The sequence below is a fragment of the Oncorhynchus kisutch genome, linkage group LG14 (assembly GCF_002021735.2).
Source record: "Oncorhynchus kisutch isolate 150728-3 linkage group LG14, Okis_V2, whole genome shotgun sequence".
NCBI lineage: Eukaryota > Metazoa > Chordata > Actinopteri > Salmoniformes > Salmonidae > Oncorhynchus > Oncorhynchus kisutch.
This window is the reverse complement of record NC_034187.2, coordinates 57,583,950-57,607,101: the sequence shown is the minus strand read 5'-3', so window position 1 is coordinate 57,607,101 and position 23,152 is coordinate 57,583,950. Positions and strand designations below refer to the sequence as shown.

The 23,152-nt window shown below is 42.5% G+C and overlaps 1 protein-coding gene across 1 annotated transcript; it reads right to left on the bottom strand.

Annotated features, from left to right (window-relative positions):
* Positions 1-1,800: 1,800 nt before the first annotated feature.
* Positions 1,801-22,159, bottom strand: LOC109875853 (vacuolar protein sorting-associated protein 45-like). The gene is made up of 15 exons (XM_020468278.2): positions 21,875-22,159; positions 21,303-21,437; positions 20,691-20,751; positions 18,527-18,606; positions 18,185-18,253; positions 17,861-17,998; positions 17,676-17,786; positions 16,937-17,071; positions 12,321-12,434; positions 11,919-12,086; positions 9,514-9,672; positions 9,036-9,143; positions 8,796-8,917; positions 8,454-8,585; positions 1,801-2,534 (listed from the first exon to the last, which is right to left on the bottom strand). The coding sequence occupies exons 1-15, from the start codon at positions 21,965-21,967 to the stop codon at positions 2,450-2,452; spliced, it is 1,710 nt and encodes a 569-aa protein (XP_020323867.1). The 5' UTR covers positions 21,968-22,159; the 3' UTR covers positions 1,801-2,449.
* Positions 22,160-23,152: the final 993 nt, after the last annotated feature.

Below are 23,152 nucleotides of genomic sequence, written 5' to 3'. Positions count from 1 at the left end.
TAAGATTGCACCTAAATCAACCAAGGGAGTGGGCTCACTCACAATTTTGCCTAAGAACACAGCAATGAATAAAGAATGGTACCAACACACCCTCAGAGAGCAACTTCTCTCAACCATCCAGGAATAGTTTGGTGACAAACAATGCCATTTCCAGCATGTTGGAACACCATGCCATAAGGCAAAAGTGATAACTAAGTGGCTCGGGGAACAAAATATCGATATTTTGGGTCCATGGCCAGGAAACTCCCCAGACCTTAATCCCATTGAGAACTTGTGTTCAATCCTCAAGAGGCGGGTGGATAAACAAAAACCCACATATTCTGACTAACTCCAAGCATTGACTATGCAAGAATGGGCTGCCATCAGTCAGGACGTGGCCCAGAAGTTAAATGACAGCATGCCAGGGCAGATTGCAGAGGTCTTGAAAAAGAATGATCAACACTGCAAATATTGACTCTTAACATCAACTTCATGTAATTGTCAATAAAAGCCTTTGCCACTTATGAAATGCTTGTAATTATACTTCAGCATTCCATAGTAACATCTGACAAAAATATCTAGACACTGAAGCAGCAAACTTTGTGAAAATTAATAGAAGTGTCATTCTCAAAACTTTTGGCCACGAATGTAGTTGTTGTCTATTTCTTGACTATTTTCAGCTGTGCCTGTTCCCTCTCCCCTCCTCAATATACAGATACACAAATGAGAAGAGACAAATGCTGTACATATCTGAGTCAGACTGACTCCATCACATTCACCTTAGTCATTACAAACACAAATTGGGTAAATTATCCTGTCGTACGACTCATGTCTCTTGGGTTCAGATGGAAGTTGTTGGCAAATTAGAGACATCCTGGGGCGACTTTCCTAGTAGTCATATTCCCATCTACTTAGCCTCTAAATAAACTGAAACTGAACAATTTTTTTTAAACCTCAAATAAGAAAAAGCAGTGTTGTGTAAGTATTCTGAATTAAGCTGCTCAGAGCACACACTCTGAGCCTTTTCCTGATCCCCAGATCTCTCCGAATACACAGTCAGAATCTCCAGGCGATGCACCCGGACTGTGCAGTTGCTACTGTGTTATGGTGAACAGGCTCTGGTTTATTTGGTATTAAAATGAATGAATGGATTCAAACAGGGAGAGTACAATAAGAAATGCACATTTCCGTTCCCCGTTGAAAACGCTTTCTGCTGTATTGCTTATGAACATAACCCAAGTAATGCTGGTTGTTGTTGTGGAGGATTAGAGGATCTGATTTGGGGATGGTGATGGGGGGGGGGGGGGGGGGTTGGAGAGGTTTTATAGTGAGGCAGGCTGAATATCTGTGGCCCATGTGGCTGGCAGTGGAGGTAGGCACTTGGAAAGGAACAACTGCCAAACATTGGCTGCCAAACATGTTTGGGTTGTTTGTTGTGGGGGAGGGGGGGTGTTGAACCAGAGCAATCATACTAACCCACAATCAAAGACCAAACACAGCCAACAGTAGATACAGTTTACAATCTGTACTTTCATGTCATAGCGGAAACACGGTGCAGGAAATACTGTAAAAACGAAAAGTACAACAGAGGGGCATTTCTCATAAGATGTTCAGAGAGCGTGTGGCTTAGCATAATGGAATTGGATGGGGGAACAGGATTATGTTATCATTATTGATCTAAGGGAGAAAGTTGTGCACGATAACACTACATATGAATGAAATCAAAACAGTCAGGGCTATTTCCATCAACTGCCACAAGAAATGGGTGATGGAAAGGAAAATCGATTACACCATAACAGGAAATTTGTACAATCCCAAAGATAAATGAGGGACACAACATTTCACTCTTTATTGGTATTTTCTTTAAAATATTCACACTAATTTCAAAATCAGTATGTTTGAACAACATGTACATAGCATGTGGAAATGTACATAGGCAAAGAAGAAAAACATACACGGTACATATTGTAATCTTAGAGAGAAATGTTTGACATTTTTGGGCCCATATATTCACTTTTAAAATAAACAAGACTCAAAGGTCGTGTCACTTCTGTTTTCAGTAATTAAATAAGGGTCTAATATAAGACTGGAGTTTTCTACTTCAATTTAAGATGGAAATGTGACATTGCAATAGGTTCAAATGTTAGACACTAACATTGAGAGTGTTCCGTTCAGTCACAAGTCAGCCACTCTGTAACCTAGTTAAGTGGGGGAACAGATCGTTTTAGTTCCCAGGGTTAAGTAACCTGACTGTCTAATTGAGTTACATGTTCATTTGGTTGGAGTTAATTGCCCCAGTTACAACACGTTTTTAAGGGGTTGATAAAGAGTCCAGCAGTGTGGTGGTGACAGCTGAACACACTGGAATGTTTTTAGTGGGACACCTTCATGAACTAAAGCATGGGCTAGTGATACCAATAAGGAACGGACACAAGATATCGTGAGAGTGTGTGTGTGGGGGGGAAAACATTCAGCGTCTGTTTGGATGACCACCCGCCCTCTGCAGCCTCTCGGCCTGGCCTGTACCCGCCGTCAATGTCACCTCCTCCAGGAAGCTGTGCGAGAGGGCAGAAAAGGAACATATCATTCTGTTAGTTCCTCACGAGCTGAGAGAAGCATGAGCAGTACATCAACATCTCTGTGACTCTCAAAATACATTTTCATCTAAAAACAGAAGCCAATATGACAGACACGATTACCTCAGTCCCAGCCCTGTGACACTGACAGACACACACACAGTGTCAGTGTGTGTCACTAGGGTTCCGGTCTGTAAAGAAAGGATATGGCTGAGACATGGACCAAAAAACACACAAAAAAGACCCCCTAGAGAAATGTCAAAATACCTATTTCTTTTAGCTGATCAAGCCAAGACATTTTAAGGTGTGATTGCAAACGACACGAGAGACATTTAGGCTTCTTCTCACTCTGAAAGGCAAGGCTCTAAAGAGCAGCCGTCTTGTCTCTCTTTACAGTCCTCTGCCAATGAAAAACCGTCATTTTGACTTTTGACAGAGCAGTAATTTCAAAGTATTGCAGTGATATATCAGGGATACCAGCGTGACATTTGCCAATATTCATCTGTTCTCAGTGGGTTTCCATTAACACAGCCTGCTCTGGGCAACTAGCCTATATCAACGAGTGACTAAACACATGGTCTAGGTCTAGGACCTAGGTCAGATAACCTACTATCCACCCATCTACACATTTAAAAAACATTTTTATCCTGAGGTTAAAGTTCAAACGGCACAAGAGTGCAACGTGGTATCATTCAATCAGCCATATTATAATTCAATACCAGTCCTGGTTTCAAAGGGAGATACTGACCCCTGCAGTGACAATGGTACTGGTCCTTTATTGGTAGGCATATATCTCCAGCTTTTGGCCCAGTGGGGCAGCACACAGCAGTACAGGGTGGCCTGGACAAATCCCCCAAATGTGTTTATTGTGTCTTTGTGTGGCTGGTTGCAGGGAGCATTATCATGAAACAGCTCGAGTACCTATGGGCAGCGAGTGACTCATGCAGTACAAAAGGGGGGGGGAAGAAGCTTAAGACACACATTTAAGAGCCCCATTCATATTGGCTTACAGTGCCTCTGGGTGAAGGGGTAGATCATGGTTCAAATGTACCATACACTGCGGCTATGAGCTAAAAAAAAAGCATGGGAGGTGCCGTCACAGCCAACATTAAAGGGTTATTAAATAACGTGTATGTAGATGTCAGAAGAAGACTACTTGTGGCGCAGCGGTCAAAGGTACAGTATCTCAGTGCTTGAGGTGTCACTACAGACACCCTGGTTCGAATCCAGGCTGTATCACATTGGGATACATTGATTGGGAGTCCCATAGGGCGGTGCACAAATTGGCCAAGCGTCGCCCGGGTTTGGCCGTCATTATACATAAGAATTTGTTCTTAACCGACTTGCCTAGTTAAATAAAAAATGAATAAAAGAAAAATGAATGTGCATTGCTATTTTCCGATCATGGACTTCAGATCATAGACTTTTTTTCCACTTGAACCAAACCTCCCAAGCAACACACAAACACACAGAAGAGTTAGAAGCCAGGGCCAGCCAGGCAGGAGGGCAACAACTTGCCTTGACCCCCTCTGCAACCTATGGATTAAGTGCCTTACTCAATGTCACATCGGCAGGAGACGGTATCTAGATGGCATCTATCTTGCATCTATCTTGCATACCTAGAATCTGCAGTGACTGCTGCAGTACAACACGAAACGCCTCAGGACCAGAGAAAGACAGTTGGAAGTTGAACTCCCAGAAGTGGAAAGTTTAAGATGGTGTTACATAAACCGGTGTGGGAGACACTTCACCTGAGGGGCATCAGCAAGCGCTCCGCGATAAAATGTGAAAAACGGGGCCAAGGAGCATCATCACTCAGCACATACAGTAGGTGCTGCTTAGCAACCCGGGTGATGTAATAGCACTGCAAACAGGGAGCGTTGGTCTCTCTTGGCTAAATCACTTCTCAGGTAACACCTGGTCAATCTCACCCTGCTCGAGTTGGAATTTCATCAACAGTTGACGAGGACCACTAAGTTGTCATATAACCGGGAGAAAAATGTATGGTTTGACATCTGTGTGTGTGTGTCTCCAGACCCCGTGATGAAAGAGAAGAGGGGCAATCCCACACAGGAGTGTCAGAAGGGGCATCACAAAAAGAGCACGGACGCATCTCCTGAGCACAACGGTGTTACGTAATCACACAATGTTCTATTCAGCTCAGCCTGAGAGAGAAAGATATATAGATGTATACAATTATTTATTCAGCCAACACAGCCAGTCAGACAGAGAGATAAAAAGAGAAAGATAGAGGGAGAGAGAGATGTTGCAGGAGAGGTGAAGTGCGAGGGGGAGAGGCTGAGAGAGGCTGTGTGTAGAGAGAACCTTCATTCAGCAAAAACAGTCAGAGAGAAATAGAGAGAGAGAGTCAAGAAAGAACTGCTTTTCAGAGAAAGGGCCTTGATTCTTCGCACAACAACACAAAGAACAACTAAGGTTCAAAAGAGGAATGCAAGTTGAATTACTCTTCAGGCGACTCCATTGCATGTCCACTTGGACATAGTAAACCATACAGAACACAACTAATATCCTTAGTCGTCATCTAAAAAGTTTACCCCCATTTTAATTTTATCTTTATTTAACTAGGCAAGTCAGTTAAGAACAAATTCTTATTTTCAATGACGGCTTAGGAACAGAGGGTTAACTGCCTTGTTCAGGGGCAGAAAGACAGATTTTTACCTTGTCAGCTCGGGGATTTGATCTTGCAACCTTTCGGTTACTAGTCCAATGCTCTAACCACTATGCTACCTGCCGCCCCCATGAGTAGAAAAGTTACAGAAAGGGACATTTTACTCAAAAAACAACATTTTAATGAGTGAAATGGTTATCGAGTAAAATTCCCCTTTAACATTGAAGTTATTTCAGTAAATTTAGCAAAAACCGAAATGCCGAAACTTTAACATTAGTGAAGTCATTACAAAAAATTACATTCAAATGTGGCCTACACTGTATGTACAGAACAGAACACTGACTACCAGAACACTGACTCCCAGGTGACCCCGAGTCGATATTCACGTCATAAGAAGGAATTCCCCTCAATCACAAATTGGGGAAAGCAAACATTATTTTCCAACTTCTTGTTGATTTTTTGTTATACAGAAATAAAAAAATATGTAAAGGAAAAAGATGCTGTGTTGTTCAATGTACATGTAAGTCGGAAAATCCCGACCTACGGTTCGCAATGCTCCCACGTAGGGCTTCAAGATATTCGGTGTGGGAGAGTGGGAAATGTGGGGACCTGGTGTCCAAGTAGGTTACATGTACAGTACCAGTCAAAACTTTGGACAAACCAACTCATTCAAGGTATTTTTTTATTTTTACTATTTTCAACAATGTAGAATAATAGTGAAGACATCAAAACTCAAAACCAAAAAAGTGTTTGAAGAATCTCAAATATAAAATATATTTTGAGTTGTTAAAGTAGCCACCCTTTGCCTTGATGACAGCTTTGCACACTCTTGGTATTCTCTCAACCAGCTTCAAGGAGGTAGTCACCTGGAATGCATTTCAATTAACAGGTGTGGCTTGTTAAAAGTTCATCTGTGGAATTTCCTTCCTTCTAAATGCGTTTGAGCCAATCAGTTGTGTTGTGACAAGGTCGGGGTGGTATACAGATGACAACTCTATTTGGTAAAAGACCAAGTCCATATTATGGCAAGAACAGCTCAAATAAGCAAAGAGAAACGACAGTCCATCACTCCTTTAAGACATGAAGGTCTGTCTATCCGAGAAATTTCAAGAACTTTGAAAGTTTCTTCAAGTGCAGTCGCAAAAACCATCAAGTGCTAGGATGGCTCTCATGAGGACCGCCACAGAAAAGGAAGACCCAGAGTTACCTCTACTGCAGAGGATAAGTTCATTAGAGTTAGCAGCTTCAGAAATTTCAGCCCAAGTAAATGCCTCACAGTTCAAGAAACAGATATATCTCAACATCAACTGTTCAGAAGAGACTGAGAATCAAGCCTTCATGGTCGAATTGCTGCAAATAAACCACTACTAAAGGACACCAATAAGAAGAAGAGACTTGCTTGGGCCAAGAAACACAAGCAATGGACATTAGACTGGTGGAAATATGTCCGTTGGTCTGATGAGTCCAAATTTGAGACTATCATTTGTTTTTCAACATGACAATGGCCCAACACAACTCCAGGCTGTGTAAGGGCCATTTGACCAAGACGGAGAGTGATGGAACACTGCATCAGAGTGAAGGAAAAGCAGCCAACAAGTGCTCAGTATATGTGGGAACTCCTTCAAGACTGTTGGAAAAGCATTCCTCATGAAGCTGGTTGAGAGAATGCCAAGAGTGTGCAAAGCTGTCATCAAAGCAAAGGGTGGCTACTTTGAAGAACCTAAATATATATTTTGATTTCTTTAACACTTTTTCGTTTACTACATGATTCTATATGGGTTATTTCATAGTTTTGATGTCTTAACTACTATTCTACAATGTAGAAAATAGTCAAAATAAAAAAAATAAAAAACTGGAATGAGTAGGTGTGTCCAAACCTTTGACTGGTACTGTATCTGTTGAAACACTGAATTTGGCCTTAATGCGATTAGCCCACAGAAATGCATTGAATAACAGATTCATACATGGGAAAAAAATATAGTAAAAAAATGTAATAAAAAGGAAGTTCATTTTAAATTCTCTGTCCTATATCTTAGTAAGATCAGGGAATTATTATATATATTTTTACCCGTATTTAACAAAAATATTGGCACTAAACTACTTCCATATACACTGAGTGTACAAAACATTATGCACATACTTATTTAACCTGTTTCCTCCCCTTCATCTACACTGATTGAAGTGGATTTAAGTGACATCAATAAGGGATCGTCCATGACAGACTGACCAGGTGAAAGCTATGATCCCTTATTGATGTCACTTATTAAATCCACTTCAATCAGTGTAGATGAAGGGGAGGAAACAGGTTAAAATAACTATTTTGAAGTCCTGAGACAATTGAGAAATGTATTCTGTGTGTGTGCCATTCAGAGGGTGAATGGGCAAGACGAAATTTCGAAGTGCCTTTGAATAGGGTATGGCAGTAGGTGCCAGGCGCACCGGTTTGGGTCAAGAATTGCAATGCTGCTGGGTTTTTCACGCTGAACAGATTCCCGTGTGTATCAAGAATGGTCCACCACCCAAAAGACATCCAGCAAACTTGACATTGTAGGAAGCACTGGAGTCAACACAGGCCAGCATCCCAGCGGAACACTTGACACCATGTAGAGTCCATGCTCTGACGAATTGAGGCTGTTCTGAGGGCAAAGAGGCGGTGCAACTCAATATTTTCTGTACACTCAGTTTATACTTCCATTAATATTTATCTGGTACCGGGCTACCTTCAGATTAGTCTTGTCGACGTCCTAGAACAAAGCAAAACCAAATGGACATTTATGAGAGTCTCCCCGTTCCATAGAGGGGTCATATTTGTGTGTAGCCCAAACTGTTCGGATGCTACAGACGTTAGCAGATTGGAGGTACCGACTTCAGACGAGTCCCGTGACACTTGTGGGGTCGTAGAGCAAAACTGAGAACACCATCGTATTCGGGAGAGTCTCATCTGTCCATAGAGTGGTCATATTAGTTAGGCCAAACCGTTCAGACTCTACAGAAGTATTCGTGAGAAGACCAATTTTCAGGATGTCTCATGGTCTGACAAACACCTCTGTAGCTCAGCCACCTTCCACCGCAGTTACAAAGACGTATTTTAACAGGGATGTTTTTATTATGCTAATTAGATTTCCGCAAGGCGGGAACATTGACTAAGGGGTTAAGCCATTTTTATCATATGTGTTGACCTGGTATCAAATAATGGATGTCTAATGGCTATGTCTGGATGTAATTTGACTGAGGCGAAACGGTCACGAGGTGTGGTTGATGATTCTGACCTCTTGGTGTTGTGGATGGTGGTGCCGCCCAGTACGATCCGAACCCCAGGCACGGTGCGGTTCAGGTTATAGATCGCCAGTGCCTCCTCATAGGTGGCCCCTCCGATGACAAAGACTATGATATCCTGTGGCCTGAAGAGGAAATACATGGTTACCCCTGGTAGGCTATCATCTGGTTGGAGTAATCCAATAATGGTGATGAACCGTAAGCCTATCCGTGCTCATACACACAGAATATGTGTTTTTACATATCAGTAACACACGCATCAGTAACAGTGTGTGTGTTTGGCTATACAGGTGTAGGGTCTGAGGTTGTGTCTAAGTGTGTGTGTGTCACTCTACCGGTCTCTAAGGGAGCTGGGTCCTAAGTAGGGGAAATGACTGTCCTTCAGCCGCCCCTTAATCAGCTGGTCCAAGGTCTCCTGCAGTAACGGTGCATGCTGCGTGTACACATTCTCAACTCCCTGGAGACACGCACACACACAAAACAAAGGTGTTTTATTAGAAACTGGTTGAGGATGGATAGATGGACACACACAACTCCAGCTAGTATCTGTCTAAATTGTGGAGAGAACGGTGTACCTTCAGCCCCTTGAAGAACTGTTTGGTGATGGCGACTGCATCTTGGGGGTTGACGAGGTCACTTCCTCTCACCCTCTTCCCTCCATACTCCACCATGGACGTTACCATCTGAGGTAAAAGATTAAACAGGATAAACAGGATAAACAGGCATACGTTGATTCTTCTAACCTGGTTTTCACCTAGATTGGTGAAACAGATACATTAAACATACTGTATTGTACATTGTTGAGTTGAACGTATATTTATTTATCCTCAGAGGCATTGACAAATCCCAAAATAATAACATCCTCCACATAATATATAGACAGGTACAACAACAGTATACAGTCCTCATATTGCCAAGGGCCAGGTAGTATACAGTCCTCATATTGCCAAGGGCCAGGTAGTATACAGTCCTCATATTGCCAAGGGCCAGGTAGTATACAGTCCTCATATTGCCAAGGGCCAGGTAGTGGTACAGTATAGAATGTTCCCTTACCCTGCAATGCTTCTCTGACACGCCCTTCCTGTTGAGCTCCTCCATGAGGCCCGGCAGGATGCTGCTACTGTGTCTCTCGTAGCGCAGTGCGTACAGCATCACCAGGCGAACCGCGTCCATCTCGCTCACCCGCGGGTTCTGCAGCAGCCGACGCACGTTCTGCAGAACAACAGGGACTATAATTTCCATAGCCTTTAATACAGACTTAAATTATTTATTTTCAATGACACTTCACTCTGATTTCTATGTGCAGTGTTTTATTGTTTTCTGAAAGTCACATATTATTACAAGTGGCCAAGTCAATATACAATACAGCAGTAGGCTGTATTCTTCTTCAACAAACAGGGAAAATTGTGTATTTTTTAATGCTTTTATGTGAACTGTGTGTGTTATGGTATACTAAAGCATTGAGCTGTAAGCCCCCTCCAGAAAAAAACATGTGATGTCACATGTTCATTGTTGACAGTGATAGGACCCCTACATTTACATACTGGGCAGTTCGGTCTGGTGCCTGCTCTTTGTCTACCGGTCTACCACATGTCATGTCTATTTCAGGCCTGTGTCTGGTCAGTGTCTAGTCTCTGCCTGGTTCATATTTGACATGCGTTTCATCTACATACAGAATCTAGTAGTGTGATTCTAGTCAGTCTCTGGCACCAAGTCAGTGCAGAGCAGGGTTGTAGTGTTGATTCATTTCAACAGCCAATTCAGGAAACTCAATTGGTAATAACAGAAATGTTTCCTACAGGTAAATTGAAAAATAAAATACAGTGCATTCGGAAAGTATTCAGACCCCTTGACTTTTTCCACATTTTGTTACGTTATAGCCTTATTCTAAAATGATTGTTTTTCCTCATCTATACCCCATAATGACAAAGCAAAAACAGGTTTTTAGAAATGTTAGCAAATTTATTAAAAATGAAAAACAGAAATACCTTATTTACATAGGTATTCAGACCCATTTCTACGAGTCTCGAAATTGAGCTCAGGTGCATCCTGTTTCCATTTATCATCCTTGAGATATTTCTACAACTTGATTGGAGTCCACCTGTGGTAAATTCAATTGATTGGACATGATTTGGAAAGGAACACACCTGTCTATATTAGGTCCCACAGTTGACAGTGCATGTCAGAGCAAAAACCCAGCCATGAGGTCGAAGGAATTGTCAATAATGCTCCGAGACAGGATTGTGTCGATGCATAGATCTAGGGAAGGGTACCAAAACATTTCTGCAACATTGAAGGTCCCCAAGAACACAGTTGCCTCATTCATTTTTAAATTGAATAAGTTTGGAATCACCAAGACTCTTCATTGAGCTGGCCGCCAAACCAAACTGAACAATCGGGTGAGAAGGGCCTTGGTCAGGGAGGTCACTCTGACAGAGCTCACATGATAGCCCGCTTGGAGTTTGCCAAAAGGCACCTAAAGACTCTCAGACCATGAGAAACAAGATTTTCTGGTCTGATGAATCCAAGATTGAACTCTTTGGCCGGAATGCCAAGCATCACGTCTGGAGGAAACTAGGCACAGGTTGGGGTGAAGGTTCACCTTACAAAAGGACATCAGCCGAGACAACGCGGGAGTGGCTTTGGGATAAGTCTCTGAATGTCCTTGAGTGGCCCAGCCAGAGCCCGGACATGAACCCGATCTAACATCTCTGGAGACCTGAAAATAGCTGTGCAGAGACGCTCCCCATCCAACCTGACAGAGCTTGAGAGGATCTGCAGAGAAGAATGGAAAAAAACTCCCCAAATACAGGTGTGCCAAGCTTGTAGTGTCATACCCAAGAAGACTGTAATCGCTGCCAAAGGTGCTTCAACAAAGTCTGAATAAATATGGAAATGTCATATCAATGTTGAATTTTTAAAACATTTCTAAAAACCTGGTGTTGCTTTGTCATTACTGGGTGTTGTGTGTAGATTGATGAGTAAAAAAAACAATTTCATCCATTTTAAAATAAGGCTGTAACGTAACAAAGTCAAGGGATCTGAATACTTTCCGAATGCACTGTCATTTGAAATAAAAGGCAAATCCACAATTCCTAAATGGTGATTAAAGTCAATACCTGAATCAAATGTAATTTTACTGTATGAATTGTAGAAATTGGCCTGAAAGGGATACTTCAGGATTTTGTCAATGAGGCCCTTTATCCACTCAGAGTCAGATGAACTTGTGGATACCATTTTTGTCTCTGTGTCCATTATGAATGAAGTTAGAGGTAGTTTCTCAAGCCAACGCTAACTAGCATTAGTGCAATGACTAGAAGTCTATGGGTATCTGCTAGCATGCAAACCTAACTCTAACTTCCTTCATACTAGACACAGAGAAATAACTGAGGAAGTAAATGAAGGACCTCATTGCCAAAATCCCAAAGTATCCTTTTAACTCCAGAGCAGAGTCTTACCTGTGATGCGCTTGAGTGGTCATTCTGGCAGGCCAGCTCCTGCTCCAGCTCTGACACCTCCATCAGGTGCCTCTCGCTCACCAGGCGAGACAGCTCGCCCACCACAGTCACGTGCTTCGACACTGTACCCGACATCTTTTTGAACTGGGGGTAGTTGTCTACAAACGCCTGCATAGAAAAACAGAGGGAATGATTAAAAAGAAGAAAACAGAAAGATTTCTTAAACTTGCAGCAATTATTATTTGTAGTTTGTATCATTATTGGAATTAAGACATAATTTATCTAATTCCGAGTGGTTATTAACCAATGTGGCTGAGACGTATTAGTGGTTCTAAATGAGCAACTGCTACAGGACATGCTGGGAAATTGAGTTCTTGTGGGACAACAGTGCCCAGGTCTCACCTTCATATCAGAGATGGACTCCAGCTTCTGTTGCTCCTTGGGCTTCTTCTTCTGAAAGTCCTCCATCAGGTTCTTGATGTTTGTGCCAATCTCTCCAAAGTTCAGGTACAGATTCTGAATAAGAGAATGTGAGAGTGAATTGGAAGTTGTTAGCCAACATCCGGCCCTGTCGGAATTCTTTAACCTTCCCCATTGACCGGCCGCTACACATTCCGCCCTTTTTTTCATTCAGTCTTCTTAAAGAGGTTTGCTGGCTAGCGTTCCTAACCTTTAGGCAAGGGATCATCAGCTAGATTAAGCCAGAGCAGACGCTACTAACTTTAAACACCGTGTCGCTTGCGTAGTGGGGCTGCCCTGTTCCATCTACTGCTGCCCCCTGGACACTATGATCACTTGGCTACATAGCTGATGCCTCCTGGACTGTCCATTAATCACGGTACTCCATTCTGTTTATTTATTTTTTATCTGTCGGCCCCAGCCGCGAACTCAGGTTCTGTGTGTAGTTAATCCGACCCTCTCTGCCTAGTCATCGCCATTTTACCTGCGGTTGTTGTGTTAGCTGTTGTTGTCTAACCTGTTGTTTTAGCTAGCTATCTCAATCAACACCTGTGATTACTTTATGCCTCACTGTATGTCTCTCTCAAATGTCAATATGCCTTGTATACTATTGTTCAGGTTAGTTATCATTGTTTTAGTTTACAATGGACCCCCTAGTTCCACTCTTCATACCTCTGATACCTCCTTTGTCCCATCTCCCACACGTGGTGACCTCACCCATTACAACCAGCATGTCCAGAGATACAACCTCTCTTATCATCACCCAGTGCCTGGGCTTACCTCCGCTGTACCCGCACCCCACCATACCCCTGTCTGCGCATTATACCCTGAATATATTCTACCACGCCCAGAAATCTGCTCCTTTTATTCTTTGTCCCCAACGCTCTAGGCAACCAGTTTTGATAGCCTTTAGCCGCACCCCCATTCTACTCCTCCTCTGTTCCGCAGGTGATGTAGAGGTAAACCCAGGCCCTGCATGTCCCCAGGCACCCTCATTTGTTGACTTCTGTGATTGAAAAAGCTTTGGTTTCACGCATGTCAACATCAGAAGCCTCCTCCCTAAGTTTGTTTTACTCACTGCTTTAGCACACTCTGCCAACCCTGATGTCCTTGCTGTGTCTGAATCCTGGCTTAGGAAGGCCACCAAAAATTCTGCGATTTCCATATCCAACTGTAACATTTTCCGTCAAGATAGAACTGCCAAAGGGGGAGTTGCAGTCTACTGCAGAGATAGCCTGCAAAGTAACATCATACTTTCCAGGTCCATACCCAAACAGTTCGAACTTCTAATTTTTAAAATTAATCTCTCCAGAAATAAGTCTCTCACTGTTGCCGCCTGCTACTGACCCCCCTCAGCTCCCAGCTGTGCCCTGGACACCATTTGTGAATTGATCGCCCCCCCATCTAGCTTCAGAGTTTGTTCTGTTAGGTGACTTAAACTGGGATATGCTTAACACGCCAGCAGTCCTACAATCTAAGCTAGATGCCCTCAATCTCACACAAATCATCAAGGAACCCACCAGGTACAACCTTAAATCTGTAACCAAGGGCACCCTCATAGACGTTATCCTGACCAACTGGCCCTCCAAATACACCTCTGCTGTCTTCAATCAGGATCTCAGCGATCACTGCCTCATTGCCTATATCCGCTACGGGGCCGCAGTCAAACGACCACCCCTAATCACTGTCAAACTCTCCCTAAAACACTTCTAAGAGCAGGCCTTTCTAATCGACCTGGCCCGGGTATCCTGGAAGGATATTGACCTCATCCCGTCAGTTGAGGATGCCTGGTGATTCTTTAAAAGTAACTTCCTCACCATCTTAGATAAGCATGCTCCGTTCAAAAAATGCAGAACTAAGAACAGATATAGCCCCTGGTTCACTCCAGACCTGACTGCCCTCGACCAGCACAAAAAACATTCTGTGGCGGACCGCAATAGCATTGAATAGTCCCTGCAATATGCAACTGTTCAGGGAAGTCAGGAACCAATACACGCAGTCAGTCAGGAAAGCAAAGGCCAGCTTTTTCAAGCAGAAATATGCATCATGTAGCTCTAACTCCAAATGGTTATGGGACACTGTAAAGTCCATGGAGAACAAGAGCACCTCCTCCCAGCTGCCCACTGCACTGAGGCTAGGTAACACGGTCACCACCGATAAATCCATGATAATCGAAGACTTCAACAAGCATTTCTCAACGGCTGGCCATGTCTTCCTCCTGGCTACTCCAGCCTCGGCCAACAGCTCCACCCCCCGCAGCTACTCGCCCAAGCCTCCCCAAATCCAGATAGCAGATGTTCTGAAAAAGCTGCAAAACCTGGACCCGTACAAATCAGCTGGGCTTGACAATCTGGACCCTCTATTTCTGAAACTATCCGACGCCATTGTGCAACCCCTATTACCATCCTGTTCAACCTCTCTTTCATATCGTCTGAGATCCCCAAGGACTGAAAAGCTGCCGCGGTCATCCCCCTCTTCAAAGGGGGAGACACCCTGGACCCAAACTGTTACAGGCCTATATCCATCCTGCCCTGCCTATCTAAGGTCTTCGAAAGCCACGTCAACAAACAGATCACTGACCATCTCGAATCCCACCGTACCTTCTCTGCTGTGCAATCTGGTTTCCGAGACGGTCACGGGTGCACCTCAGCCACGCTAAAGGTACTAAACGATATCATAACTGCCATCGATAAAAGACAGTACTGTGCAGCCGTCTTCATCGACCTGGCCAAGGCTTTCGACTCTGTCAATCACCATATTCTTATCGGCAGACTCAGTAGCCTCGGTAGCCTCGGTTTTTCTAATGACTGCCTTGCCTGGTTCTCCAACTACTTTGCAGACAGAGTTCAGTGTGTCAAATCGGAGGGCATGTTGTCCGGTCCTCTGGCAGTCTCTATGGGGGTGCCACAGGGTTCAATTCTCGGGCCGACTCTTTTCTCTGTATATATCAATGATGTTTCTCTTGCTGCGGGCGATTCCCTGATCCACCTCTACGCAGATGACACCATTCTGTATACTTCTGGCCCTTCCTTGGACACTGTGCTATCTAACCTCCAAACGAGCTTCAATGCCATACAACACTCCTTCTGTGGCCTCCAACTGCTCTTAAACGCTAGTAAAACCAAATGTATGCTTTTCAACCGTTCCCTGCCTGCACCCGCACGCCCGACTAGCATCACCACCCTGGATGGTTCCGACCTAGAATATGTGGACATCTATAAGTACCTAGGTGTCTGGCTAGACTGTAAACTCTCCTTCCAGACTCATATCAAACATCTCCAATCCAAAATCAAATCTAGAATCGGCTTTCTAGTTCGCAACAAAGCCTCCTTCACTCATGCCGCCAAACTTACCCTAGTAAAACTGACTATCTTACCGATCCTCGACTTCGGGGATGTCATCTACAAAATGGCTCCCAATACTCTACTCAGCAAATTGGATGCAGTTTATCACAGTGCCATCCGTTTTGTTACTAAAGCACCTTATACCACCCACCACTGCGACCTGTATGCTCTAGTCGGCTGGCCCTCGCTACATATTCATCGCCAGACCCACTGGCTCCAGGTCATCTACAAGTCCATGCTAGGTAAAGCTCCGCCTTATCTCAGTTCACTGGTCATGATGGCAAGACCCACCCGTAGCACGCGCTCCAGCAGGTGTATCTTACTGATCATCCCTGTTTTGGCTGCCTTTCCTTCCAGTTCTCTGCTGCCTATGACTGGAATGAATTGCAAAAATCGTTGAAGTTGGAGACTTTTATCTCCCTCACCAACTTTAAACATCTGCTATCTGAGCAGCTAACCAATCGCTGCAGCTGTACATAGTCCATCGGTAAATAGCCCACCCAATTTACCTACCTCATCCCCATACTGTTTTTATTTATTTACTTTTCTGCTCTTTTGCACGCCAGTATCTCAACCTGCACATGACCATCTGATCATTTATCACTCCAGTGTTAATCTGCTAAATTGTAATTATTTGCCTACCTCCTCATGCCTTTTGCACACAATGTATATAGACTTTTTAAAAATATATATATTAAAAAAAAATCTACTGTGTTATTGACTTGTTTATTGTTTACTCCATTTGTAACTCTGTGTTGCTGTCTGTTCACACTGCTATGCTTTATCTTGGCCAGGTCGCAGTTGTAAATGAGAACTTGTTCTCAACTAGCCTACCTGGTTAAATAAAGGTTAAATAAAAAATAAAAAGCCACAGACGATTTGTTCTTGAGTGGATGGTCAGGGGGCCGGAACATAATTACAAAAAATGTGCATACTGCAAATTGACCTGCAAGAAGCCCAAATAGATATAACATTTGAAGGAAACATAATCATTTCAAATCTTGCTTACATTTGTACATGATCACATATCTATCTGTTATGCATGGGAATAGTTTGGAACAGATTTCAAAAATTAAAATCGCTTGGTGCTATAATACGGGTGTTTTTACAATCATTTATGTCCTGCTCTAGGCTACCAGCCAGCCGGCCCAATGGGACCATTTCAAAGCCAAAGGGCACATTTGTGCAGAATTGGAACCAGGCCTAGAGACTCACATTGGCATAGAACTCATCATTCTCTGCAGACAGCACCACCTCCTTCAGGTCCTTGCTGATCCCTGGGACTCTGGACAGGTCAATGCGGTTGTTGTTGAGGCCAAGCAGCTCGTGCACCATGGCCTGGTACGTCCACTAGATGGAGCAGGGATACAAACAATGAAACCAAAACAATGAAACCTACAATTAAATAAAGTTAATGTCATCTCTAAATTCCTTCAGCGATGAAGAGTATATGTAGTTTCACCAATTGATTAGCTTGTCTAATGAGCTAAAGATTGGTTCATTAGCTGTGACACAAAGGGCCTTGAGTACATGACCTAGTTTACAGTGCAGGTTGCAGGCTTGGTAAATGTAAGTACAAGACTCTGCTGCCCCCAAGTGATCAGAGGCTGCAGTACACGTCAGAATGATGTGAATATACTGTCTGTACATAGTATGAATATAATGACCTGGTCATTGCCTATCTTTTGTAATAATGTAGCCTGGGTTCCCGACTGATAAAACGCTCAGTCTGGTCCCTGGCTAGAAAACATGTATACCAAACATATATTATCTAAGTAGATTATCTTAGAAATGATTTTCTATTAGTTCCCCCAAAAATTCAGATAACACTTAGTTTCACTTAGTTTTGGAGCATTTACTTCTGTTGTGCATATTGAATACAACCATGACTCTTAATTGTGACCTGGTTGAGTCGTGGGGTGATGGAGTCATCACTCTAACTCTTAGTTCTGACCTGGTTGAGTAGTGGGGTGATGGCGTCATCGCTGCGGTCCAAGATGAGCAGGAGAGGAGGCACCTCTGTCTTCCTGAAGTCAAACAGCTCATACTCCTTGGTGATTATTTGCTGGGGGAGGAGATGGGTAGTGAGATTGCGTGTGTGTATATGCGTGTGATAGGTGTGCATGTGATATTAGTCACCTTCACGCTCTCTCCCAGTCGCTTGGCCATGTCTGAGGACAGCTGGTAGCGGATCATGGGACATTTTTTCAGGGCCAGCAGCACCGAGGTCAGACCCTGGGTGGTACGTGGCAGGAGAGTTGGCTCCCAGCTACGACCCTGCAATACACACATCACACACACGAGATATGAATGCACTCTGTAAATAGATCAAAAATACAGAGGAAATATGACATACGCAGAGACAAATAGAAAACGTTAATCTCAAATCAATGCAGATGAATAATGGTTCACTTTATAAACTGTCACATAACTAAAGCGTCATGGCCTATTTGCATGTCTTACCCTTGCCACACCACTGAGGTTGAGGGAGAAAAGGTGTGGGTTCACAGCAATGAAGTCTCCATAGAACTCCTGCAGTCATATGAGAGAACTTATTAATTTCCAGTTTAAAATGTCAAAGGATATCTCATACTCATTTCTACTATTACAAAACTACATGTAGCGTAAAGGGGTTCTAACTAGAAATGATGCAACATTTAGATTTAGGACAAGTAGGATAAACCTATGGAGCATCATTCTACCAAAAAAACTATACAAATAAAAGTCCAGAATAGTAAAAAAAGAAAAGTTGGGTACCTAAAGCATGGTTCCTGTCCTACAGTACTGCCCTTAGTGTTAACTTACCTGCACTTCTGCGACCACCTCCTGTTCATCCGCCTCGGCCAGGGCTTTTATCTCACTCTTACTGATGACGTTGCTGAAGTCTAAAAAGGATTATGAGGAGGATGTCACCCCATACGGAAAAATATATTCAAATATATTTCAATAAAATCTGAATATATTTCAATATATTTGGGAAATGTATTGATCAAATATATAAATAAATAAAATATATGCACATATATTTGAAAAAAATACACATTCACACCTCACAACCTTCTCTACCTCAATGATAATGTTGTGAGTATCTATTGACCTCTGGGAACCTAATGCTAAAGTACCAAAAATGGCGTTTTGCATGCAAAAGTTGGATCATTGAGTTGTAGTTGAAAATAAATTCTGCAGCTTTTGAGGTATAGCCTACCTGCCACTTATGAAACATAGTAAAAAATAATTGAGGTGTTTCGAAATGACACTTGAATGTAGAATGTATGTAAATCTATTTTCCCGAGCTGTCAATCACAATTTGAAACTTTCCATCATTTTTATCAAAATTGCTCAGGCTCAGTAAATTTGGTTAAGGATCATTTATGGACATCTTCTAACGTATTAAATATAAAGAACATAAATACCTTATTTACATAAGTATTCAGACCCTTTGCTATAAGACTCAAAATTGAGCTCAGGTGCATCCTGTTTCCATTGATCATCCTTGAGATGTTTTGGATTTGGAAAGGCACACACCTGTCTATATAAGGTCCCACAGTTGACAGTGCACGTCACAGCAAAAACCAAGCCTTGAGGTAGAAGGAATTGTCCGTAGAGCCTCGAGAGAGGATTGTATCGAGGCACAGATCTGGGGAAGGGTACCAAAAATGTCTGCAGCATTGAAGGTCCCCAAGAACACAGTGGCCCATTCCTAAGTGGAAGTTTGGAACCACCAAGACTTTTCCCAGAGCTGGCCGCCCAGCCAAACTGAGCAGTCGGGGGAGAAGGGCCTTGGTCAGGGAGGTGACCAAGAACCCATAGGTCACTCTGACATAACTCTAGAGTTCCTCAGTGGGGATGGAAGAACCTTACAGAAGGACAACCATCTCTGCAGCACTCCACCAATCAGGCCTTTATGTTAGTGACCAGACAGAAGCCACTCCTCAGTAAAACGCACATGACAGTCCGCTTGGAGTTTGCCAAAAGGCACCTAAAGGACTCTCAGACCATGAGAAACAAGATACTCTGATCTAATGAAACCAAGATTGAACTCTTTGGCCCCAATGCCAAGCGTCACGTCTGGAAGAAACCTAGCACCATACCTACGGTCAAGCATGGTGCTGGCAGCATCATACTGTGGGGATGGTTTTCAGCGGCAGGGATTGGGAAACTAGTCAGGATCAAAGCAAAAATGAACTGAGCAAAGTACAGAGAGATCCTTGATGAAAATCTGCTCCAGAGCTCTCAAGACCTCAGACTGGGGCGAAGGTTCACCTTCCAACAGGACAACGACTCTAAGCACACAGCCAAGACAACGCAGGAGTGGCTTCAGAACAAGTCTCTGAATGTCCTTGAGTGACCCAGCCAGAGCCCGGACTTGAACCCAACCAAACATCTCTGGAGAGACCTGAAAATAGCTTTGCAGCAACGATCCCCATCCAACCTGACAGAGCTTGAGAGGATCTGCAGAGAAGAAATGGGATAAAGTCCCCAAATACAGGTGTGCCGAGCCTGTAGCGTCATACCCAAGAAGACTAAAGGCTGTGTGAATGTAATATATATATATATATATTTTTTTTTACACATTTGCAAAAATGTATAAAGCCTGTATTTGCTTTGTCATTATGGTGTATTGTTTGTAGATTGATGAGGGGGAAAAATAAGGCTGTAACCTAACAAAATGTGGAAAAGGTCAAGGGGTCTGAATACTTTCCAAAAAGGCACTGTACATGTTGTTAAAACACGTGTCAATATATTATTTTTTCTGTATGGGCAATTGCCGTCACCATGAAATTACTGAGTTGTCATAATTCGCTGTTGATGCATGGGCAATCAATTTTGAGTCTATAGTTCTAAACCATATAAATGATCGAGACATAAGATCTTAGATCAAATACAGATAATAAGGACTATCTAAAAACATTCACAAGAATCAGAACATTGAACCATATGATTTGAACAACAGTGCAGAAATCCTTACAGATGAAGTAGACACTGTACTTGGGTCGCCGGAGCTCCTGTATCAGATTTTCCACATTCTCCTGTAAAGAGGGCAGAGAGAAAGTCAGGGGTGTCAATACAAATCCAAAATTGAGCACGACTAAAGTATTTTGCCTGCAAATAGTGCACAGTGTATGGATGCAATGCAATATGGAGTGTACATTCGGTATAGGTACAATGAAGCAGTTGAAATATGCATTCATACAGTTATGGATGGACACAATCCAGTAGATACAGAATGTGTAAGCTAAAGTCTTAAAGGCCTGGTGCAGTCAAAAACATGATTTTTCCCCCTGTGTTTAATATATATTTCCACACTGAGGTTGGAATAATACTGTGAATTTGTGAAAAATATTATCCCTTTTAGTGTAAGAGCTGTTTGAAAAGACCGCCCGAGTCTGTTTTGGCCATTCATGGTGAAATTGCCAAGAAGCTATTTGTTTATTTTTTAATATTTTTTAAATGAAAACAATCATAGAAAGTTACTTAGTTGTTTCTCAGATATGATTTGATATGGAGATAAAAACAGATTAATTGGACCTTTAATGCCGAGCAAAGGCTGGCTACAATGTGTATACAGTGACTGGGGCACCTTGGTTGGCCTGAGGAAGCAGATGGCTTTGAGGTGCTTCATGTTGTCTCGATTCTGTGAGTCGATTCTTTCGAACAGGTAGACCTCCTTCTGTAGTATCTCAGATTGAGTGTAGACCACACTGACGATGCTGGTCTGATGAGACAAACACAAACAAATAGGCATGTGGTGCAGTACATTCCTTTTTACCTGAGCCAGAGATTTTGCTGAGAGATTAATGAGATTCATTATTTTCCTTCCATCACTGGTTGTGACAGCTGAAAGGTTACAGTCCTGAATATGGTCTTGAGTCCAAATGATGCAGGCCTATCCACCTCTCTGATCTTTTTCCTATGCAACTTCCAATGGGAATAGCTGCAGACAGTATGACATTATCAAAAAATCTTGGTTCTCCTATCTATATTATTCCTATTTCCCAGGAATTGTTGAATAATTCAAGGTTCTGTCCCTTCAATGAGTCTGTCTCTGATAGACAATGGATATCAACAAAAGTAACCTGATACATTGTAACCACTGTAACGTTACATCGTTAGAACTACTACATTGTAACCATTCTAGCTACAATTACTTACCGTCTCTTTATCCATGAGCAGAACCTTCATCCCTGGTCCGCTGTTTTCTATCATTTTGGAGATATACTGCTTGACAGCAAGTGTCACATTCATTTTGACAATGTTCTAAAATGCTAATGGTGGCAGCTTGAAAAATACACAAAGGCCGAATTATATTCGGTAATGGTCTCTTATACCAGGTAACGCTTCAATTCGTTTGGTCAAATTAAACTATTGTTGACAAATGTTCAGCTCAGCTGAGGTTGGTTACAGCTGTCTGCTTCGAAATGAACCTCGAGATACATTTCCGGGTGAAGAATTGGTTAACTGATCCAGGACCAGTTTGTAGAGCAAACGCACAGGCAAACGTATTAACTGAGCATGCATTTCACTGATCCGAAGTCAGCATATGTTTGTTATATCCCACAATGCACCGCCAATTGTTTAAGACGAGGACGCCTTTTTGGTAAGGGCAAACCATTCAAATGAAAGAGATTTTGTTATTACTTCTGACAACATTGCTAAATATTGAGATGTACAAATAGCATATAATTTATTACAGTCTTTAAAGTAAGTAACCATTTTTAAAGGTAGTTTAACTAAACAAAATAACTGTGGTGTAAAAATGTTAAACATGAAAAATACTGAATTTTATTACATTCGTCAGTCTATTCAACAGCATGAAGACCATTGTAACAATAATAAACTGCAATGCAATTCAATACAGTAAAAAAAATTGATCAAAACATACAGTATTATAATAAAACATGATACAAGCATTGATGCATTTGTATTTTCCCATAATATAAACTCAGCAAAAAAAGAGAGTCCCTTTTTCAGGACCCAGTCTTTGAAAAATAATTCTGAAAAACCAAATAACTTCACAGATCTTCATTGTAAAGGGTTTAAACACTGTTTCCCATGCTTGTTCAATGAACCATAAACAATTGATGAACATACACCAGTGGAACAGTCGTTAAGACACGAACAGCTTACAGAAGGTAGGAAATTAAGGTCACAGTTATGAAAACTTAGGACACTAAAGAGGCCTTTCTACTGACTCTGAAAAACACCAAAATAAAGATTCACAGGGTCCCTGCTCATCTGCTTGAAAGTGCCTTAGACATGCTGCAAGGAGGCATGAGGACTGCAAATGTGGCCTGGGCAATAAATTGCAATGTCCATACTGTGAGACCCCTAAGACAGCGCTACAGGGAGACAGGATGGACAGCTGATCGTCCTCGCAGTGGCAGACCACGTGTAACAACACCTGCATAGGATCGGTACATCCAAACATCA